This window comes from Macaca fascicularis, chromosome 15 (assembly GCF_037993035.2).
Source record: "Macaca fascicularis isolate 582-1 chromosome 15, T2T-MFA8v1.1".
Classification (NCBI taxonomy): domain Eukaryota; kingdom Metazoa; phylum Chordata; class Mammalia; order Primates; family Cercopithecidae; genus Macaca; species Macaca fascicularis.
The window spans coordinates 119421908-119446375 of NC_088389.1; the positions used below are offsets into that span (position 1 = coordinate 119421908).

Sequence of the window (24468 nt, forward strand, 5' to 3'; positions counted from 1 at the left end):
CTCTTTTTCTCTTGATGTTAAATGTTACTTGGTTTGCTGTGGAATGTCAATCTGTAACATTTATATACTGATTAAGTATACTCTTAAGTATGGTTTGCAATGTTGACTGACCTGGGGAGTGGCTTTAGCCTATGTGCCCACAGCTCTGATACGGAATGAACTCCATGTAGCTCATGGTTTCTATTACTAAAATAGCTTCAGTGAAAGTCTGACCTTGTGGAAAGACACAAATGTGTGTGGGTCTGGTTATGTCTGACCTTGAGTCGCTTATGACAGGGAGGCCCACCCCGAGGCTAGGGTCTTAACAACCATGCCTCTTCCGGAAGGAACCTGTGTCACCCACACACCAAAATATCTCAACTTACAGATTATGTTTCCAAAAACACACTGGGGTCTCCGATACAGAACCCACAGCTAGAATGGGGGGAAATGTGGCCCGTCTTCCATTTTATCCCATTTGTATCATGTGCATATAAATTAGAAAGCCAGCGTCCGAGATTTCACCTCGGCACTGTCCAAAGCACTCTTGTAATTTATCAATGTGAAATCCAGAGCAGACAATCCGTGTTAATTTTAAAATGGGAAATTTCCATTAGCTTTATAAACTGCAGCGTACAGTGGAATTTAGTAGACACTGAGTAAATTAGAAGCTGCCCTAAATTTAAAAAGCGACATAAGTCTTCCACGCTAATTTTATCTTTTAAAAGACAATGTAATGACATTGAAGTAAATTTCTGGGGATGGGAACAGAGCTCATCTCTATCCCAACATAACCAAGCTCAGTTCTGCAGAGTCCCCTTGGGCCCCTGTCCTCGGGCAGGCAGTCAGAATTTACATGGCTATAATCACACTTCCCAGGGATTTGTCTAAACATGCTCCTGTGAAACTTGAAATAAAATATAATTGAATTATAATAGAAAATAAGACAGTTTTAAATGCCTACTTTGGTTATTGGCACTTACAACACCTCAGGATCTAGAAACCCCTGAGTACATAAGTGAATAGAAAATGAAGCTGGCTACATAGGCTGCACCCAAGCCCCAGCTGAGTTAAACTAAAAATAGTGGCCTTTGCAGCTCTCTGGAATCTTCCCTCTGGCGCAAAGGTAGAGGGCTCCTAAGAAAACAATGACAAAATAGCAATCACCAGAAAATGATAAACTATGGCTCCCAAAGTTTTACATTTTTGCTTATTTAATTTTTGCTTATAAGGCAGGTCTAAAACTGAAGTTTGGAAATTAAATTGGAAGCTATGATTTGGGAAAAAAAATGAAAGTCATGTTTGATCGATATGATGCATGAGCCTTATTCTGTGGTTGTATGTTATGTCTTTGAGTAAGACAGAAATTGAAAACCAGGGTAAGAAAATTAGAGCTAATTGACCTAAATCACATGTTTCACCCTGAGGGTGTTGCGTCTCATTTCCACCTGGAACTCTGTAGAGGGGAGCGGCTGTTGTCTTGCTGCTGTCTCATCGGATGGAGAAAGGAGTGTCTAGCCAGGCTGTTCTCAGTTTGCTACAGCTGGGCTCAGAAGTCAGCTGGAAGGGAGAGTGAGAACCCAGTGTGCTTGCCCCCCACCCAAGCTTCACACACTCATCAACCAAACTACCAGTCCCCTGGGTGTCCAGAACCTGCCACTTTGCCCCATCCGCCCAAACCAAGGGCAGGAAAACATGAACTGGATACCCGCTTCAGCTGCCATGTTCCAGGACAGAGAGGGCCAGCCCAGTCTCATTCCACTGCTTGTAGTTTGTTTTCTGTTTTACTGAGGTGGGAGGGGAGTTCAGGGAGAAGTTCCCACAGATTTAAGGAGTCTGAGGACCAAACAAAAGGTCCAGGAGACATAGGAAAGGAACAGCTCTGGGCATGAAGGAGAGTGCAGAGGTGAGCCCAGCCCACAAGCCTTCATGAACAGCTCAGCCTTGGGCCGTGCCAGAGAAAGGCTGAGCCTGATGAATATTCAGAATCTACAATCTCCAGTGCTAGTGAACTAGTCCCTTAGACAAGTTAAGATAAAAAGACACAAGGAATTATCTATCAGTCCTGTGAGGACAACAGGAGGCAGTGAGAAGTGGTATCTAGTTATGTCAACACAAAGCCTGGGTTTTGCTTCCCATTTCTGTGCTAGATCTAGGATTTATTTCAACATCTTGGGTAGCAGGTGGAGGAATAAACGAAGCTGGAGATGCTGCTCACTAACCTGGGGAATATGGAAGTCAATCAATAGAAATATGTATAGTAACATAAAGGTCACTGCGGCATCCCTGGTGACAATGTCGGAATCAGGTATAGTATTATATAGAGAGGTCCCATCCGAGCTCCAGCTCCTACTGCCAGCCCCAAAAGCTGAGCCAGAGCAGAGCAAGGAAGGGGAGTCCACACTCCACACCCTCTGGATACTGGTCAAACATTTCACCTGTGCCTCATTTGACCTTCAGAAGTGCCTTGTTGGTAGCTAAAATAGCTACTCAAACACCCATTTTTCCAGCTAAACAAATTAATGATGACTAGATCAGAGAAATCTAAAAGATAGACACTGTGCAGGAATGCAACCATCCTCAATAAAATTAGCCTTAATTAACACTGTGGCTGTGGTGTCTCAGTCAGCTCCAAATTCATTCCACACTGGCTATTCCATAGACAACACCACTTCTCATTACCCCTACAACAGTATGTACTACAGGATGCTCCAAAACAATGAGCCACTAAAGGAAAAAAAAAAAAAATCACCAATTAGACCATTACATGCCATCCACTTCAAAGGTAATAAAATAAAATTTAGCCTGTAAAACCAATTAAATATGGTGTAAAAGAAAAAATAAGGATAAGGACATTAAGAAGAGACTTTGCACACACATCTGTTTTTTTGTCTGTTTGTTTTTTACATTGCATGTAAACAAATTATTTCATGCATTATCCTCCAAAGAAATAAAAAGCAGAATTAAAGAGAGCCGATTTCATTTATCATTCTCTTGGTGATCCTTCAAAGTGGCCAAAGTTCATACTCTAGTAAAACTTTGACACAAACATATGCTATGTGGGCTCAGTAAAGCTGCAAGGAAGACGCCTGCAAACACTCATCAGCTGGGGCTGTGGGCAGGAACAGGGGATCTGAGCACCCATGTACCTGTTTGGAGTCCGGAGTTCGCAGGTTCAGACTGGCCGTGGAGATGGTCAGAGAGATGCTCATTCCCGCAAACTGGAGGTTGCTCTTTCCCAAGATGCTGGACAGCATTTTGCTCGGAGGCTGTGAAATTGAAGAGCATTATTTTAGCTGTTTCATTTCCATCTCAAAGGGTGGGGAAGTAGATGCTTGCCACACCCCCAAACTCTCACTGATTGTTCCTTCCTCCTTAGGCATAGGAAGACAAAATGTGAAATGAATAAGCTGGGAGTCGGGGGTCCAAAGTTAATATGCAGATTTTAGAACATACAACATGCAAATTATAAACCATGTAATATGCAAATGCTGAGGTGAGAACTCCTGCAGGCAGGCAGAGGCATCAGTCTTCCAGGCCTTTTCCCTGGCCCTGTTGGGAAGTGTCTCATGGGGAAGCCCTTGTGTATAAACCTGGGGAAAGCCCATTGCATTTTGCAGGCTCAGCAACCTGGTATCATCACACCTACTTCAGAGGAAGAGTCAAACTAACTTAGAGGAAGACTAAAGCAGGCCAGCTTTAGGGGATTACAAGAATCCCAGAGAGCTGCAAGGATGTTTGTGGCCGAAGGGAATGGACCACAAATTTTTTGGCGTACTCTCTCTGGTCAAGGTTCTCATGAACTGCCCTGTTAGAAACCCATGGGCCTAGAACCAGCACAAGGATAGACAGACATGGCCTGGCTGTAACTGGTGCATCCATTACCCTGTCAGAAATGTCCTTACAGGGGACTGACAGCTGTATTTTGGGGCCAGGGACCTTTTTCCTGGGTACCTGGGTGGGCAAGGCCCTTTGGTACCAACCCATCCTTTCTTTTTGGATTAGAACACTTTCTCTTTTGATATGCTAATTAGTTCCTAACCAGGTGCACACCCTTTTTAATCTCCTGAAGGAGCTATTTAAAAACAGAGATGCTGAGGCCCCACCCATGAGATTCTGGGTAGAGCCAAGAAATGGGCATTGTTTCCACCAAGAGAACCATGAGGGTGCCCCAGGATGAGCTGGGACCTGGAAGATGAGATTCCACTTCTCCGTTCTCAGTCGCTGTCCTAGTTCCTGTAGTGGAGACTCTGGAACCTTGCTTGGTTCCCCATGGACTGGGCAGAACACAGGCTGGCACATCTGAATCTTCATTCAGAGTTCTCTGCCGGAAACCCAGCTGCCCTGTGGATGCATGAAAGTCCCCAAGACCTGAAGACAGAAACAAGCTTGAGCCTGGGATCAGCAGAGCCACACACGCAGCTGTCCAGATGATCTGGATCAGGAACGGGCAGCCTCGGGGCGGATTCAGAGGTTCTTTGAAGGACATTTTCGCCACAATTCAGGTTAGGCATAGAAAAGCCTTGATTGTGGATTTTGCTGGGTCTTCACTAGACACTTAACTGAAGAGGTTTTCATGGTTTCTCCTAATCCAGGCTTTTTTTTTTCCTTCTGGCTCAAATATCTTCAGGATGAAAAGTCCTAGTGCAGTGTTTGAACACGCAGCCTGTGGAGCCCAGACCTCTGAGCTTGCTCTCAGACAACATCTACCCACACTGCGGCCTTTCCCCTCCGTGCCACAGTTGTGGTTGTCTGTAATATGGGGATATCCAGTGGTATTCTAGTGCTGGCTTGGCTCAGCTGATGGGAGCCAATTATTAAATTTTTCAGAATTTTATAATCTGACAATTAATCACAGTTGTATTAAAAATGAATGTATGTAAACTTATAGTTAAATAAATTACCTTTAAAAAAAAACAGATGACAGGGCCGGGCATGGTGGCTCACGCCTGTAATCCCAACACTTTGGGAGGCCGAGGCAGGTGGATCACAAGGTCAAGAGATTGAGACCATCCTGGCCAATATGGTGAAACCCCATCTCTACTAAAAACACAAAAATTAGCTGGGCATGGTGGCGTGCACCTGTAATCCCAGCTATTTGGGAGGCTGAGCCAGGAGAATCGCTTGACCCAGGAGGCAGAGATTTCAGTGAGCCAAGATCATGCCACTGCACTCCAGCCTGGGGGATAGAGCGAGACTCTGTCTCAAAAACAAACAAAAAAACAAAAAAAAAAAAACAATAAATGCTCAACACACATCACTTCCTAATTCTTTTGCTGCATTAACTACTAACTGCTTTCCAAGTTATTGATGCCCACGGTACTTGTATGGTGGAAACATTATGTAACCATGAGCTACCACATATCTCTTCCCGACTCTGTCTTTGAGGGATATCATTTGGAGAAATTGAAATCAGCCACAGTAGAAGTACTGGCATCACAGAAATCAGAAAATGCTACAAACTCTACTTTTCATTCCCCTGCCCAACCTGGAGAGCTGGTTGTTAAACACTTACCAGCACACCACTGGGGATATCTACCTCAGTTGTTGTAATTAAGTGAATTGATGTATTCAAAGTGCTTAAAGGAAAGCCTGACCCTGTTTTAAGTGTCTGTTGTTATCACTGTCTTCAGAGTTTATGCCACAGTGAGTGAGTAGCCAGGGTGTCTACTTCCGAGACAGGGACAGCTAACCGTCCTCAAGCACATGAGACAGAAAGCAATCTAAGCCCTTTCTGCTTTTAGAAGTAGCAAGTGCCAGGCCACAGAAAGAGGACAATGAATAATTCTGTGTGACTGAAGATACCGAGTGGCGAAAAAGAGGAAGCAAAGGAGGAGACACAGTTAGACACAGAGCATTGAGGACAGTACCTTTCTCTTCTTGAAGGCTCCCTTGGCACCAGGGACAGCTTCACAGACACGGCTGATGGCTTCCCTTAGGACAGGAAGAAAAAGCCATTTTATCATGTGTTGGTCAGGATTATGGAACCCAGAGATGCTACACTTGCACATCCAAAGAAAATAACTGCCCGTTTATTTCAGTATAGAAAAGAGACCTGCCAATTTGGAAGTCATCCAACTCTTCTTCTAAAACACAAAACTAAACAAAATGCAAACAGGTCATCATAAAACCTCTCCTGGCAATATTCTAGTTCTCTTTGTTGTAGTGGCTGGATGCTAACAGTGTCATCTGTGTCAATGCTACACTTTTTTTTTTTTTTTTTACATTTTGCTAAGATTCTATTTTTGTAAGTCAGCACCCTAAAACACACTCTTCCTGACACCGTGATGCTGTCGGTCTCCATGATTTTGGTCAGGACATCAGGCCCAAACCTAATCAACCACCTCGGTTGATCAAGATCCTTCTTAAGTGAGTTAGAATGTAATCAAAAGAAACATGGTCATCTGAGTTTTATTCACAGTTTCTGTGGTTAGTGAATCTCACAAAATCAAGAGGGGTTGGAAGGAGAAGAGGAACTGCAGGGTGTATAAAGGAGCCAGCAGTGAGGTGATGTGCAGGGCAGTTCCATGGAACAGCACTGGTGAGGCTGCTGGGACGTGCAGGCATGGTCCTGGTGGAGGAGGCAGAGTGCCCTGGTACTGAGTGGCCAGGGGGCATGAGTCCAACACACGGTTCTGCATGGGGGCAGGAGGGTCCCAGAGGGAGAGGAAGCAAGACAGGATTGTTGCAGCTGAGGGCTAGGGTGGCAGGAAGGGGATGCTGGAGAGGAAACACAGCGCAATCTCATGACCCAGCCTAAGTGAGAAATGCCTGGGAGGTGGGCAAAGATGGCCCCAAGTCAGGGGTCCAGAAAAGAGCTGGTGACCCTTCCCACTCACACATGGAAGGGAAAATACTAGTACATAGAAAAAATCACAGGGCCTTGGAGACACGGTGAATGACAGAAGATAACAGGTCCTCAGAAACATTCTATAAACTTTCTAGGTTCAATACTTCTTCAAATTAATTTCTACCATGTGGACGAAAAATAATCACCATAACGACACAGTGCTTTTAACAGAAATATGTCCATATCAGTTAGGTGACTGACTGTTAGGACAAGCTTCCCATTTGCCATTCAATTCATTGTAGAGAGCAGGGAAGGAAACATTTTTCCTAAAACTCAGATGCCAGGAAAACCGTAGGCAATGAATCATCATGACGTGGAAAAAGTGAAGCAAGAAACAAATGTTTTTGATGTTTATGCTTACTTCTATTCATTTTATAATAATATTCTAACTGTGGTTCTATCAAAGTGACCAATCACGTATCATCTAAAGTACTTTCTAAAAGCTAACTTCTTATTAAAGAAGGTCAAATTGTCTCTTTAAGACCTATATAAACCTATTATGTATATTTTATCTGTTGAATTTTTAGAAAACCAGTTCAGTGAATCTCTGCATTGTATTTCTTACATTAAAGAGACATACTTAGTTGAGCAAGGCAGCTAAACCTCTGATGGTTCCAGCAGGGTAGAAAGATATTATATGGGGAAGTGTCTCCCTTTAATCACTCCATAAATATTCCTAATAAGCACCGTATTTATTTTACCATCCACCGACATGGAGTCTAAAAGAAAAAAATCAGACTCCAAGGATAGTTATCCAAAAAGACACACGGTTCCAAATGTCTCATTTAGTCAGCCCCTGGAGCTTGCAACAGGACTCTGCTGCTTCTGTGCTACTTTGGGGGATGGGAGGTAGAAACTATTCATCACCAGTTAGAAGGAATTACAAAGCTCTGAAAATAGTTAACATTTCTTTCCAATACCTTTTCACACAGAATGGAGTGCACAGGTCTCAGCGCACATTTGCAGATAGAAGAAGTTCCAAACATTTCTCAGAGCTCGTGTCCTCAGGGAAAATCCTAAGGATCCCACTTGTGAGCCTTTAGAATCCCCAAAGGAGTTTTCAAATGAAACTGCTTTTTAGAAAAATGTTCTCTTTTCATCACTGGCATAAATTCCTTCCTAATGCTCATACGATAACACGCGTGTGTGAATTCTCATTTCAACCACGCTGATGGTATCTATTTCTGTTTGAAATAGAAATGCAGCATAACTATTAATAACTGCAATATTTAGATGCCTGGAATGAGTTACTTTAACTCCAAAATCTAATTTTAAATGTAACTATTCTCAATTCCCCTTCTCGCTGTTTAAGTGCAGTACATTTTGGTAAGCAGTACTGTTTCAATTTGTTCGTTTAGCAATCATTATTTAGCTTTACGTAATTCCACTTAATCCCCATTTGAGTCTCAGGTACCAATTTTGCCCTGTTTTTAATCATAGGGATTGCTTCTTAACATTCTGTTCAGTATGACCTTGTTTCTGTGAGCCAAATAATGACCTCAGAACTCGGCTAATATGAAAATGGGACATTTGGCAACCTCCGTGGTCACCTGAAAGTCTCGGAAGCCAGCCCAACCGCCAGATGTGAAACCTCATTGTCGTCATGATTTCACCATCTTCCCTTCAGAACTGGACTCTTTGAAATCATGTAGTAGCATCTTTCTCCCTCCTCATCCATCTCACTACAGCCCATCCCAAGGCCCCACAAAGAATGGTCTATGTGACTGGCATGGATCAACGCACATCCGCAGAGAAAGAGTTACCCAAGAAGCAGCATTTCAGTGAGTGGACAGCTACCCAGAAAAAAATTATGTTGGGCTCCTATCTCTTGCCTTATATGCAAATAAATTATAGCTGGGTCACAAATTGAATTCATTTGTAATGAAACGATGATAGTAGTAAAAGAAAACTGGGAAGAATATTTTAAAATTATCTTTTAGTGGACAGATGTTACAAAATCCAGACGCCATAAAAGAAAAATATTGACACACTCAATAGTGTAAAAAAAATTATGGACAAGAAAATATGTTACATTTCACAGTCAACAAAGTAATTGTCTTAATAAAAGTCAGCAAGGACACTATCAAAAGCCCAATAGAGGGCAGAGCAAAGGATATGGATAAAGAGTTCTCAGGAAAGGCAATATGCATGGCTCCGAAAAACACAAAAATATACTCAACTTTAATCATAACCAGAATGTAGATTAAAGCCTGGACTGAAATTCTATTTTCTTAGCCAAAGATTGAAGCTTTACAGTCCTTTGCAGGGAAGCAGGCACCCTTCTCAGTGCTCTGTAATATCCTCCCACCTCCATACCCTGTGTGAGCTTCTTGCCTCCTCTAAGAACCCTGAAACTCTAAAGTTCCAGCCTCTAAACCTCCCCCTGCTCATCTCCTCTTCTGGCCACTGTGTGACCAGGACCCTGAGTGAGTGTGTGCTGGTACAATAAGACTATCCCACTCCCTTAGTCCTTTCTAATTCAGTGCACTCAGTGGGCCCTGCTCCTTGCTGGGCTGGACGGAGGCTTGAATCTAATCCACTCGCCTCCACACAAGAAAAAGTCTTCCATCACTTAGTGTAACCCCATTTATCTATTTTTAGTAATAAACACGTCCAGGCCCAGCAGAACAGTAAAAACCCTGACCTTCATTTAAACCTCTCTTCCTCCCTCCCTAAGGCCTACCTAGGGAACCTCCAGGTGGCCACGGAAGAAAAGGCCTCCTAACCTTCCAGCTGCAGCTCCTGACCCCTTGGTGAGGTAGGGATGACTGCAGGGGGTGGATACAGAGAGGTCAGGGATGGAGAGGTGACACTGACAGCCCCAGTGCTGAGCCCTCTGGCCAGGCTGGTAGTACCTTGCAGGGAAACAGGCGACCCCCTTGGTGCTCCTGGATGTCCTCCCGCCCCCATGCCCTGTGTAAGTTACTTGTCTCCTTTGAGACTAAATCTCCAGGCTCTAAGCCATGGTGCGCACCTCCCCTCCAGGGCTCCACACAACCCCTCTCCTCTCAGGGACACTTTCCTTTTTTTATTTGAAGACTCCTCCCCAGGAGCAGGGAGGTGCCCATGGGTGAGATGGACAGTGTCTGATCTTCACCCCACATACCCACTCCCTCCCAGCATCCACACCAGTGGGGAGCTCCAGCTTCTTGCTGGTGACATTGCTCCTGTCGTCAGCAGAAAGCCGACTGGGCCACACGGGTACCCGTCCCTGGAACCAGCACCTTCGCTGGGCTATAGCAGGAGGGCAGTTTCTCCTCAAACACAGCCACTCCTGCTGCATGCTTCTCTGTGTGAGTCAGACATCAGTCCATGGGGCCACCCAGGCCCTGGTGACACGTGTCAAAGTCTTGGTCATCTCCTAAGCCCCTCATTGACTCTGAAGCCAGAAGAACCACTGCCCCTCCTCCATGGGAGGACTGACAGGGCACTAAGGACTTGCTCTTTTTGCTGTATAACTTTGGGGTGAGGGTTGGGCAAAGTACAGCAAAATAGATTATCACTCCTCTTTCCAAGCCCTTTGTAGGAGGGCCAGCCCTCCCTTGAACTGTTGGGGTCATCCTATGCCCCATGGACTCCAGGCAAACTTAACCAGAGTCCCATTTTACCCTGCGGTTGCCTCCCACCCTCCTGTGTGAAGGAGCCTCAGGGTCTCTGGGCTCTGAAAGCTTCAGCGGCCGGCAGCTCACCCACCTTCCCCACTGGCCACTCATCTCCGAGTACCAGAATTTTACAGATAGATACCACACCCAATTGCTAGCTCCGCTTCAGTGTCTTAAAATCATCACAAACTTGATGTTTTCAAACCCAGCCTTAATTTTCCCCAACAAAAATATTTCTCTCCTGTCTTCCCAGGGCAGAAAACAGCACCGTGGTCCACCCGGCAGCTCTCACCCCACCCTTACCAGCCACACACCAAACCTATCACAGCCCTGCCTCCATGGGGAAGGTGAGCCAGGCTGTGCTCCCCAGAAGCCTTCAGAGTAGTGGAGGAGACAGGATAACACATCACATGTATACTATGAAGGACTGGAATGTGCGATTCTACCTTTCAGAGTAGCAAGAGGTCAGTTACCTGGTCAGCAAATAAGGCTCAACGCCAAAGAAGCAGGTGCTGAAAGAGGCAGTGGAGGAAGATCCTATAAAAATACAAACCAGACCAGGAAGGAGCACAGCAGGATGGTGGATGTGCAGGAGCGCCAGCTGGCTGGGGCCAGGTGTGCAGAATCCTGGGAGACAGGCAGAGTCATGGAGGTTTCTGATTCAGGTCTTAGAGGCATTTCAGGATATGCAAGGAGCAGGAAACAACCAATGCCTTTTTAGAAGACCCTGATATGATAGAAATAGCCGCAGTGTGCAGACAGGGAGATGAGCTGGGAAGTTACTGATGTTGTGATGGCCAGACTGGGATTTTGAGAGTGAAAACGAAAAGAAGACCATTTGGAGAAGAAGCCCACAGACCTGCTTCATTACGGAGACTGATGCTGAGGGCGGGCCCACAGATGACTCACTCTTTCATCTTGGGAATGGACTCTCTCTTTTTCTGGAGGGTCATTTTCTCCATCCTGAAGCTATTGACACCAGGTAGACTATATCTGAGAGCTGGATTTGCAGCGGGGACAGAGCTGGGAGGCTGCCAGGCCAGGTCGAGGGCATGTAGGAGCCCAGGCACCAGGAGTGAGAGTTCAAGGGCAGAGGGACACAGAACCAATGGTTTCTTCCCAGTTTCATCCATAGCCAAGCAGATTAATTTCCCAGTTCCTGCACGCTAAGCGTCTAGCCATAACCAAACCATTCAGAGAAACTGAGAGTCAGAAATAATAGGCATCAAAAATACCATAAACCTGATTTTTTAAAAAGTCATTTGACCAAGATGTGTTGAAATCTTGTATGTTGCAGGCATAACGAAAGAGCCATGGATTTCAGAATCTGCACACCGTTGGAGAAATTGACTTCCCTTACACCTTAGCAGTTCACTGGTGCCATTATAATCCCAGCATTCTCCTGAGACCTCATTCTGTGCCTCAGCCTTTGGTTTACTCCAAAAAGGTGTTTAAATATACACATAGGTGTAAATAAATACTGTTTGGTAATTATTAAACAGATGCCAAAAAGAGTATCCTATATATTCACATAAAAGCCCAAATAGGCCGGGCGCGGTGGCTCAAGCCTGTAATCCCAGCACTTTGGGAGGCCGAGACGGGCGGATCACGAGGTCAGGAGATCGAGACCATCCTGGCTAACACAATGAAACCCCGTCTCCACTAAAAATACAAAAAAATTAGCCGGGCGTGGTGGCAGCGCCTGTAGTCCCAGCTACTCGGGAGGCTGAGGCAGGAGAATGGCGGGAACCCGGGAGGCGGAGCTTGCAGTGAGCCGAGATCGCGCCACTGCACTCCAGCCTGGGCGACAGAGCGAGACTCCGCCTCAAAAAAAAAAAAAAAAAAAAAAGCCCAAATAATGAAACTAGGAAAGAGATTCCTAAGCCATGCTGAAAGAGATCTCACAAAGTGAAAGATAAGCTCTTGGGATTACTAAGAATGTATTAACCAAAAAAGTAAAGCCCAACAGAGACAAAATTGAGGCTAATTTTCCTTCTATGGTCTAAGTAATTAATAAAGTTCACTTGAGGTCACAAGTCATGTCACAGGCATCCTCACTGGACAGATCAGAGACTTACTTTATTCTTATAAAACTTTCATTGAGTTTGTTTTCTCCTTTAGAATTCTAACAGTTGGGTTAGAATAAGCCTTCTGCTCTCAAATTGACTGCTTCCTGATGCTGATATGCCAATCAAGGGGAGAAATCCACACTCAGTTTTCCCACAATTTCGTAAATGAGCAAGTTCTCAGGCAATGAGGAAGGAACCTCCAATCTGTGCTGCACCCTGAGGGAGATGGTGCCATGTCCCTCAGATGAGCCATTGAGAAGCTGGACCACCAAGGTGCTGGACCCATGAGCAGCTGGACTGGGCTGGACGGGGCTGCCCAACACAGTGTGGAATCCAGAGACCCATGGAAACCCTGCACACACCTGTCTTCACTGCCAGCTTTTAGGAATTACTTATCTTTTGGGAAAGATGCATTTTGTGAGATCAAATGCCACAGGTTTTAAAGATCTCAGTTCCACTGAAATCTGCTTCCTTAGTCGTAAAGCATGAATACAGGTGAAGTGAGCAATCTTGGCCCCAAAGGGGACCACTGTGGGGCCTGACACCAGGCTGGGACTTGTTCTAAGTGCTCTGAAGGCATTCTGTGTGCGTCCCATGAAGTTCAGGGCAAGTCTCCATCACGGCGTCTCCCTTTTTCACCAGTCTTGACTGAACCACGTAAACCTGGGCTGAATCCCTGGTGTCTTCCCTCAGCCTTCTTTTCACTCTTCCTTGTAAAATGGCAGCTAAATCATTTCAGGTGCTTTCCTCAGCCAAGGCAGTCAGATGGCTCTAAGATGGAGAGGCCAGTCTGTCTCCCATGCTCTCGCAGTTCCCCATGCCAGATCCCTGAGGCAGTGAAGAAATGTGCCAATAAAATCTTCCCAATAATGTCTTTTTCCTTAGGATTCTGCAGGTGGACAGATACAGGTCTCAGAGGCCACTAAAAATAGGCTGAGACAACAGGATTCCGAATGTAGCCCTGATGGGCAGTCCTGATCCACGCAGACATGTTGTCCATAGTTGTTCCACTCAGGGACCTAATGGTTTCCATCCAGTTTCTGTTTAATTCAGCTTCATACAAGGCTTTCCTGGGGCACAAACCTGCAGAAGGTAACACTGAACCCACCTCCCAAAGACACACATTGGCTCTCCAAAATAAGGACACAGGGCTCATCAATCCTCAAGGCATTAGAGTTGTAGAAATGCTTTCCAAACGCCTCCTCATCAACCTGGCGAGGACTGCCCAGTGAGCAACCACACAAGTTCCTTCCTCAATAAAACCCTCGGGATACCACATTTCCAGACTTACAGCAAGGGCTTCCATACAGCCCTGGATCTGTATAAATGATTAACAATCAAACCTGCACTGGGGGCTTTCTGTGAGGGTTAAATGACATATCTATGAATCTATAAAACTTAGCATTAACAGACCCTGGCATGGGGCACATGCAAATTAACCATTCATGTTACCATCATCAATATCTCCACGGAAGAAACAAAACTATTTTCCTTTGCTGTCACATCACTGCTTGAACAAGCCATCAGTTCTACAGCAGATGCCAGCTGGGTGTCCTCCAATTCAGATCCCCAGGCTGAGGGCTCAGTGTCCCCAGGACTGTGCCCCACTTCCGATGCCAATCTCAATCCTACTGGGGTAAAACAAAGTCCCAGTTTATTCTACCTCTCCTTCTGACTGACTGGCTACAAATCAGGGTTCCCACCACCCCCAGCTTGGGTTCAATTAATTTGTTAGAATGGCTCACAGAACTCAGAGAAACACATTTACTGGTTTATTCAAAGGATGCAGATGAAGAGATGCATAGGATGAAGTATGGGGGAAGGAGCGTGGAGCTTCCATGCCCTCCCAGGATGTGACGCCCTAGAGAGGATCCTCTGCATGTTCAGCTGTCTGACAGCTCACTGAATCCAGTCTTATTGGGTTTTTATAGAGGCTTTGATCATATAGGCATGATTCATTAAATCATTAACCATTGGTGATCACTTAGTCTTCAGCCCTTCTCCCCTCTCCAGAGATTGGGGATGGGGCTGGAAGTCCCAACCCTCTAACCCTGCCTTGATTTTTCCTGTGACAAGCCCCCAGCCACCAGTCACCTCATTAGCATACAAAAAGACACATTACTCTGAAGATTCCAAAGATGTCAGAATCTTTTAGTTGTATGCCAGCAAACAGGACAAAGACCAAACATATTTCACAGTACACAGTATCCATATCAAAGCTGCTTGTGCATGTTATCTTTCAGTTGTTGGGGGCACATGCATTGATCCTAAGAAAATTTTATATGCAAATAAATATATACACATATACACAATAAATATATACACATACACATACGTGGCCCATGGGGTGATTGCGCATCCTCCTCACCACCATGGGTTCCACCATACATGCACACACCCATCTACCCACATGACACATATGTGTGCATCAAGGGGCTCCAGATGTTCTTGGCTACGAGGTACAAACCCTCAGGAAGTCCACAGGAGAACTGGAATTAAAACTAATTTTCCTATTTTCCAATCAAGGAAACTGATGGCAACAAAGTCAAACACATAATAGTAAATGTCGTCAATCAGCAAATACCAGAAGTTCTTTCATCCAAGAAGCCTAACATGTTTCTCTGATTCCTAGGGTGAAGACCACCTCATCATAGCATAATTTCTCCAGCACTGGCCCCTACATTGGGAGGAACTAATATACTCTGTGAGACTAACCAGAGCAAATCAGAAAAAATCAGAACTTTCCCCTCCCCTCACCAAGCAGTGCTTAGAGGAAAACAGAAGTGTGATGTCAGATGGCCTCCCTGCAGCTTGGAGGCCCTTTTAAGGAGCTCCTCCTCCTGCTCTTGCGGTGCCTGTAGGGGGACCAGGTCCATCACAGAGCTCAGGCAATCAGTGTGGGAGGGAGGGCCAGGGGATCCCACATGCCTGCTTCTTGTGGTGGTCCACTTTGCTCATTCAAAAAGTTCCTCCCTTGTTGACATTTTATTTTAGGCATTTGTAAGGCAATGATAAAATATTATTATTATATACTAATTCTAGACGATGTAAACGGAAAATAAAATTCTAAGTCCACCAACCAACTGAATTGACCTTTCCTCTTAGTCAAGAGTATTCCAAAGTAAACCTGAAAAACTAGTTCAGGTCCTGATGGGAAGGGGGGCCAGACATGCTTCTTTATACACTCCTCCCTTAGAATTCAGGCACAGCAGACCAGTATTAAGATGAGAACAGAGACCTTAAGATTGATAGATCAGACTCTTTGTAGCAATAAAATACCAAATGACAGATAGCAGGCCTTGAAGGAAATCAATGTATTTTACCTCAAATTACATTTCTATGACATATTTTGAAATGGCCCTGCAAAGCTGTCTCTTGTAGGGAAAATCTACACTCTGTAGAAAATCTTCTTCCCTTTCCAGGTTTTTTCCTGACCCAGGAGAGATTTAATTACGATTCTGGCACCTTTTAGTGTTGGATAAGAGACTTTTATCATCCATTTTCTCTGAAGCCTGCTACCTGGAGGCTTCATCTACATACTAAGAACCTTAGTTTCCACAACCCCTTATCTTAACCCAGACACTCCTTTCAATTGATTCCAGGTCTTTAGATAATAACTCTTTCAACCAGTTGCCAATCAGGAAAATCTTTGAAGCCACCTATGGTCTAGAAGCTTCAAGTTGTCCTGCCTTTCTGGACTGAACCAATGTACACCTTACTTGTATTGATTGATGTTTGCCTATAACTTCTGTTCCCCTAAAATGTATAAAATCAAGCTATAACCCAATCATCTTGAACACATATTCTCAGGACCTCTGGAAACTGTGTCTCTGGCCTTGGTCACTCATATTTGGCTCAGGAAAAAACCTCTTTAAATGTTTTACAGAGTTTGACTGTTTTTGTCAAGAAGATGAAAAACACAGAATACGAGAAATCAACATAAAGCTTCTAGAAATAAAAACTCCATGGACATAATGGGTCTGTTGTTTTTAAAAACATCTTTAATATCAGGGAAGGAGGTACAATGCAATCAGTAGAAAGGCCATCAGAAAAGAGGAAGGAGGAACAACGAGCTATGGAGAAATGCTGATGGGACAACCAGAGGGAGAGGGGCCTGCACGGACAGCAGACAGAGGAGGGTAGAGGGGAGAGGCATAGCATCATCGTCATAGCAAAGGGATGGGAACAGAGAGCACAGAAATTCCAGCAGGCAGGATGTATCCACAGCACTCAGGGGAGGACCCAGCAGAGGCCGTGAGAAAAGCCTGGGCACCGCAGAAGCAGCAGGAACCATTCTGGGTGAGACCACACCTGCAAGGCAAGAGAGAAGATGCTGGTTTATTCTTCATGAACTGTGAACGGTGTTCCTCATCTGCAAAGCTTCCTGCGGGAGGTGCACTTTCCACAAGTATTTATTTAGATGGTGCTATCGACTCAGTGGCACTGTTCTGTGGCAGAATCTGCCTCCAAGAGGCATTTCCCCTTTCTGATCACTGGACAGAGCCTGTCCATTCCAGAGCAGTTCTACTGGAGGGTGCACCAGAAGCTGTCTGTCCCATCTTAGTCCTTATCTCTGACCTCTTTCTATCAATATTTGTGTATTTCCATGTGCATGTGAAAAGAAGCCCCACTGATAGAATTGGAGGAGGAGAGAAAGCAAGAGGGAACCTTAGAAAGGGCCTGAGTGAGACAGAATAAAGTTTCTAGGAAGTGTATCTTGGAGGTGCCATGTGCAACGCTGATCTTGGAGTTAGGAGACGGAACCTTGGGGGGTGGGGCAGGAGGGAACTGGGACCTAGGGCAGAGTATCCAGCTTTTAGAGAACCAGCCCCAGACCTTAAAGCTCACACACCACCAGAAGCCAGCACTGCCCTTAGGCAAGGGAGCAGCTGCTGGGTTTTATGTCCCCTGACACACTGAACCACCATACCATAGACAAAGGAGTGATCCTTCCCATTTGGGAAAAATAAACCAAAATAAAAGGAAATAAACTCAGAGGAGGTTCTTAACTCTTCCCAAAATCACACAATATTAGTGGAGTCAAAATCTGAATTGAGTTCTTCCAGGCTTCAGAGCCACTTTTTCCCAGGTCCCAAGTCTTCTTGGGGGCATGAGGATGGGGAGGGGTCAGAGCTCACAGGAGCCCCTGACTGCTTTGACTTCAGCAGTCCACATGGTGACCCAGGAGGTCACACCACAGCCAGCCCCTTCTTGGAGTGAGGAGTAGGAAGCCCCCAAGGGCCACGGCTCAGGCGAGGCAGAGCACGTCACCCAGAGGCCTGCCGGGCAGGGCCCCCAGCTCTTGAGGAAAAGCACTAAACTAAACATACCTGCCCTGCTTTTAAAAATCACCCATGCACATCCTCAGGCCCATGAACAAATACATGGAGCCCCGTGCATCAGCATGGATAAATCACGGTCAGCGAAGCCCTGCAGACAGCATCTTATTTGATTTCTATGACAGTAGGAGATGTGGACGTTGCCCTTACTCCAAGGTGGAGATAAAATATATCTCCACCCATATATTATATATAAAATTTTATCTCCACCCATTTCTCTCTCCTCCAGAGGCAAAGAGAGTCTGGGACATTGGCCAAGACCACAGTGCTCTTGAACTGGGCTCTCTGTGACACGAGAACATGAGACTAGATGCACAGGGTGGAGAGAAATGACAAAAATTATCTAGTCAAAGATCATGCCACCTGATGTGGCAACGGCTTTGGAGAAAGGCAAGACCATGGCCTCCCAGTGTCAGATTATGGTTGGGAAGTAATTCTGCACCTGAATGCAAGCTGACCCCCACCCCAGTAATTTTGGCCGGCTGCTCTGTTAAGTAGAATGCTGAGGTCAGTGTGATCGGTAACTGTCACTTTTCTGTCACTCTGGGGGACTTGGGGGTATGGGAGGCTTCCCCCAGGAGGTGAGGCTGCACAGGACCTTGGAGGCTAAGGAGGTTTCAGAGAGGAGAGTGTGAGCTGAGCACACAGAAATGATGAAGAGAGAGGTCAACTGAGCCCATGCGGATTGGGGGTACACCAGGGTGCAGCCACAGAGAAGGGGAAGTGAGTGGCCTGCAGAAAGACCCACAACAGTGAACCCAAGAAAACAGGCAAGAAACCAACATGGGTGGTATCCTGAATGCCGGGTGAGATGACCTTCCTAAAGATTTAAGGAGTGAAAACTATAAGGAAATGAATATGAGGGTTTGCTGATGCAGAGCGAAATGAGGAAGAATCTTTTCCCTCTAATAGAAATGGAAATGATGAGGGGAGGGTGGGGATCCCCCAGGCACATCTAGGACAAAACTGTGCAAGACATAGCATAACAAGTCAGATATAGCCTGCGTGAAGAAAAGTACAGCATTGTATTGAGAGACATAAAGCAAGATCCGAATACATGAAAACTCATGCTATGTTCCCAGAGATAAGGATGAAACATTATTACAAAGTAAATTCTCCCCCAATTAATTTAGCAATTTAATTCAATTATAATTGTCAACCTAATTGAGATCTTTTTGCACTGAAGAATATGTTAGAGTGCATAAGAAATTTCAAAAATTGTGAAGAAAAATTTTAAAACAACAAGGAAGAATAGCAAGGAGAAATACGTTCCGCCAGATGAAAATCATGACTATAACACAACCAAAATCAGAACCAGAAGTTAATGGCACACAAACAAATGCCTCAGCAGAAAACAAATGTTACCAGTGGACTGAAATTAAGTGTTTAGAAACAAAGTATGTGGCAATTTAAAATACAGTCCAATGGCATTTCAACACAGTGGGGAGATTTGGGCCAGGCTATCTTATTACAGGTAAACTAAAAATCCATATATAAAAGGTAAAGTAAATGAAAATATTAAAATATTAGTTTGATCTACAGTGAAGCAGATTGTCAAAACAGGAGAACTACAAGCCATAAAAGAATGACTGGTGGATGCACTCTAATAAACATTTTTAATATAAAATTTACCATTTTAACCATTTTAAGTGTGCAGTTCAGTGGCATTAAGTACATTCACATTGCTGTGCAACCATTACCATTATCTGCTTCCAGAACTTTTTCATCTTCCCCAACTGAACTCTGTACCCATTAAATAATAATTCCACATAACTCCCCACTGCCTCATCTGGCCAGCCCCTGGAGACCCCTATTCTACTTTCTGTCTTCATGAATTTGGCTACTATCTAATAAACCTTTTTAAAATGATATGGCAAGATATTTCCTGCACATACAAAATATGCAAAACCTCCCTCAAATTGATAAGAAAGTAAAGAGACTCCAATAAAAAAAATGGGTAAGTGATGTGAACAGGTAATTCATAAGAAAGAAAATGAAACCAATCAGCATAGAGATGTGAAAAAGTGTTCACATTTCTGATATGCAAAAACACTCAAAGGAAAACAATAGCAACTATTGTTTTGATGATAAGACTAGTAAAAAGTGATAGCATTATTAGCACTCAGTGCTGCAAAGTTGTGGAGAAAGGGCCACTTTCCTAAACTGCATGTGATATGTGAATGTCAGGAGTCATCTGCAGCAGCCCACCTGTTGGAGTGTGGTTCAGCACAGAAGGGTGGAGGGACATCGAGGGCCCTCACAGCATTGTTTTGCCTAGCAAAACAAAGCAAAACCAGGAATTGTTGACTATATTATCATATAGCCACACGATTTGCAACTATAAAAAAGTCAGGTTTTAGACCCCAATCTACTGATCCATTCAAGGCAAAAGTAGATTGTGGAATGATGAAGATGGTATGATTCCCATTTCTACCACAAAAGAAGGAAGGGGTGTGTATATGTGTGTGTGTACCAAAAATTCTGGAAAGCTATTAACACTGATTATCTTTATCTTTTCTTTCTATACCTTTATCCTGTTTGACTCATTATGAAAAGCATCTATTGTTTTAATTTAAAAAAATTAGTTCATGTTGTTGCATGCATCGGTAGTTCATTGTAATTCATTCCTTTTTATTGCTGGGTAGTGTTTGTAGCATGCACATATCAAATGTGTTTATCTGTTCACTAGTTGATGGATAATTGGGCTGTAGTTTGAGTCTATTACAAAGAATGCTGCTATGAACATGGACATACTATGGACATATATTTTTATTCCTGAATAGCATGGTAGATTCATCTTTAACCTTATAATAATCTGTCCACCTGTTTTCATAAGCACCTGTACCATTCTGCATTCCTACCAGCAATAACACACAACACGGGTAGCCCTCAAAGCCTTAAGCTAAGTGAAAGAAGCTAGACACAAAAAACCTTGTACAGAATGATTCCATTTGTATTACATAGAATTGCATAGAATGGTTCCATTTATAGGAAATTATGGAAAAGGCAGAATAATAGTGCTAGAAAAGTGGTTGCCTTGGGCAGGTGTTGGAAAATGCTACTGACTGAAAAAGGGCACAAGAGATTTTTGGGAGTGGAAGAAATGTTCTTGACTGCATGGATTAAGTAATCAAGAATCAATAATTCAGTTACTGTCTAATAAACATCTTTAAAATGATAAGGCAAGATATTTCCAGCACATATAAAATATGCAAAAAGCTCCCACAAATTGATAAGAAAGTAAAGAGACTCCAATAAAAAAAATGGGTAAGTGATGTGAACAGATAATTCATAAGAAAGGAAATTAAACCAGCCAGCACATAGATGTGAAAAAGTGTTCACATTTCTGGTACACAAAAGCACTCAAAGGAAAGGACAGGGGCCTGGGAGAGGGGTGTGTTACTGATGGAGTGGGGAATAGGGGTTTTCTTCGGTCTGGAATATTCTGATCTGGGTGACTATTACTTAGTGAATGCATACATAAAACTCCAATAAACAACACACTTAAGATTCGTGCACTGGTCGGGCACGATAGCTCATGCCTGTAATCTCAGCACTTTGGGAGGCCAAGGTGGGTAGATCACCTGAGGTCAGGAGTTTGAGACCAGCCTGGCCAATATGGTGAAACCCCGTCTCTACTAAAAGTACGAAAGTTAGCTGGGCGTGGTGGCAGGCACCTGTAATCCCAGCTACTTGGGAGGCTGAAGCAGGAGAATTGCTTGAACCTGCGAAGCAGAGGTTGCAGTGAGCCGAGATTGCATCATTGCACTCTAGCCTGGGGGACAGAGTAAGACGTCATCTCAAAAAAAAAAAAAAAAAATAGATTTGTGCACTCTATGACACCTCAACAAATTCATATTTAAATCCCAAAATTAAAACAAAAACACCAGGCAGCAGGCTTGGGATGTAATTTGCTGTGTCATTAGGAGCCATTGTAGTTTCTGAAGCTAGGGAAAAATATGTCGAAAGTGATTTCAGAACAGGAATTGGCCATGTTTTCAGGAAGCCCTGGTCAGGGAAGAAGAGTTGACCACATTCTCAGGGGATGAATATGAGCATCAGCCACTGGGTGAAGTGACAAGGCCTGGGAAGGCCTAGGGTGGGGTGGAAGGAAGGCAGGGGCCCAAAAAGCATTTCAAAGAAGAGCACATACAATTTGAAGATGATAACTCAATGACATGCAAAAGGTAGGAAGATTGTAGAAGTAATAACAGCCACAATTGACATGTACAGAGTGTTTACTAAGTGTCTGGCCCTTTTCTACAACTTTGCACATGTTAATCTTTTAATATTGTAGGGATCATTATGATTTCCTTTTCATTAGTGGAATCTGAGACCAGAGAGGGTAAGTAGCCTGAGGTCACACAGTAGGGAGGCAGAGGTGAGAGTGTTTGCAACAGAAGCCCTGCATACTGGAAGGAAGATGGTGAGGTCAGTTTGGGACACCTGGCATTACAGTCATGAGCAAACACCCACCACTTGACATCGGCAAGAGCCAATGTCAACTTGCATGCCCAGAGACTTCAGGATATAAAGCAAAACATGATTCAAGTGCAAAAGATCATTCCTGATAAAGCCACGATGTGATACCCATCAGAATGGCCACTAACAACAACAACAACAAACAAACAAACAAACAAACAAAAAACAGAAAACAAGTGTTGGCGAGAATGTGGAGAAATATGAACTGGTTGGAGTATAAAATTGTGCAGCTACTGTGGAAAACGGCATGGCAGTTCCTCAAAACATTAAACATATAATTGCCATATGATCCAGCAACCTCACTTCTGAGTACATACCCATAATAAGTGATAGCAGGGACTCAAACACATATATGCACACCGTGTTCATGGAAGCATTATTTGCACTGGTTAAAAGGTAGAAACAACCCAAATATCCTCAACTGATGAATGGACAAACAAAATGTGGTCCATGCAGACAATGAAATATTATTCAGGCTTAAAAAGGAAGGAAATTCTGACACATGCTACAAGATGGATAAACCTTGAGGATATTATGCTAATGGAAATAAGTCAGTCACAAAAGGACAAATACTATATGACTCCACTTAGATGAGGATGCTAGAGTAGTCGAATTCATCGAGACAGAAAGCAGAATGGGAGTTGCTAGACTGGGCGGGGGGAGGGGGAAGTGGGGAGTTGTTGTCTAACAGGGACAGAGTTTCAGTTTTGCAAAATGAAAAGTTCTGGTGATGGAGGGTGGTGATGGTTGCACAACAATGTGAATGTTCCTAATGCCACTGTGAAAAATGGTTTCAATGGTAAACTTTATGTGATATATATTTTACCACAACTTAAAAATAAGTAGCAACTAAGTAAAAGCCAAAAAAAACTGTTCCCAGAAAAATCACACACCGAGAACTGTGGGCACAGTCACAGGGCTCAGTTGCAGCCTGACACCCCCAACTCCAGGGCAAGGACAGACAGACTGACTTTCATATTGATTTTTCTCTCTTTCTTCATTCTGAGCAAAATTAGACCTCCAGTATTCCAAATTCATCATCACTTTGCGATGCATTTTCATGCCTGTAATGATAGAATTCCTGCCTGAGGCTATAAATAATTGAGCTAAGACACTTCCAAACCTGGATGATAACATGTTCCTCGTGGGACACCGAGGCAGCATCCCTCAGCACTCCCTGTCCTCCGCAGCTATTAAAAGGCTCTGTGGGTGTCTGGCCACATGTCAGAAAGTGCTGCCTCAGAGGTAAACAAACCACAGCTAAAAAATAATAAATAACACATAGAAAGCTATGCACATAGATTTCCAAGGAGCCAGTTCTCTTCAACTACCCGCACAAACGGTGAATACGCATGAGAGAGGCTTGTTCAGATAAAAACAAGAATTCAACCAAACATGTAAAAATGTTGCCTGCTACTAAGTAGGCATGAGATGATTGGAGATTCCTAGAAAACCGGGAAATCCTTACTTGCTTTGGTCCCTGGGGTTCCAGGAGCCCAGAGACGTGAGGCAGGCTCCATCCAGTGCACCCCCAAGGGAGATCTGTGCTTTGACTCCGCTCCTACTAAATGTACAAGGGCTTACAAGCTAATTTCCATGAACACTAAGCAAATGGATTGGAGGGGTAGACAGTGATAATATTAATATATGCATATAACGTACAATTAAATTAATGTATTGACATGATTACTTAATATTACTCATAAGAGGAAAATGAGGGGCACGAGATTCTGTATAAAGTGTGACTGAAAAGAAAATACGTGGAAAATTAACTGAAAACCCCAAGCTCTCTTTTTGTATATTTCTTTGTTTTCTAAAATTTCTCTAGTGCATATGTATGTACTACTTTTATAATACAATACAATTTATTTCTAAAGAATGTAAGTTAGTGTGGTGCAGCTATTTTAACCCCCAGCGGACATTTGGCAAAGTCTGAAGGTTGTCACAATGTTAGGGGGAGATGTGCTACTGGCATCTAGAGAGTGAAGGTCAGAGGGGCTGCTAATCGTCCTAAAATGCACAGGACAGCTGGTCCCAAAGATCGACCATGTCAAGATGGGGAAGTGAAGATTGCTTTGTTGAAACAGAAGAGAGCAAGACAGAATGGCCAGAACCTCATAAAAGTACCAGAGAGAATGCGTGATGGT

General features: G+C 44.0%; 1 protein-coding gene across 8 annotated transcripts in view; it reads right to left on the bottom strand.

The window, feature by feature from the left end:
- The window catches only part of SHC3 (SHC adaptor protein 3), a 309673-nt gene that overhangs the window by 66118 nt on the left and 219087 nt on the right, over positions 1-24468 (bottom strand). For all 8 annotated transcript variants that reach the window (XM_074017818.1, XM_074017817.1, XM_074017813.1 and 5 more), the window contains 2 exons: positions 5850-5913; positions 3129-3248 (listed from right to left, as the gene is read on the bottom strand). In XM_074017818.1, coding sequence (XP_073873919.1) covers positions 3129-3248; positions 5850-5913 — 184 coding nt within the window. The remainder of the gene's footprint in view (positions 1-3128; positions 3249-5849; positions 5914-24468) is intronic.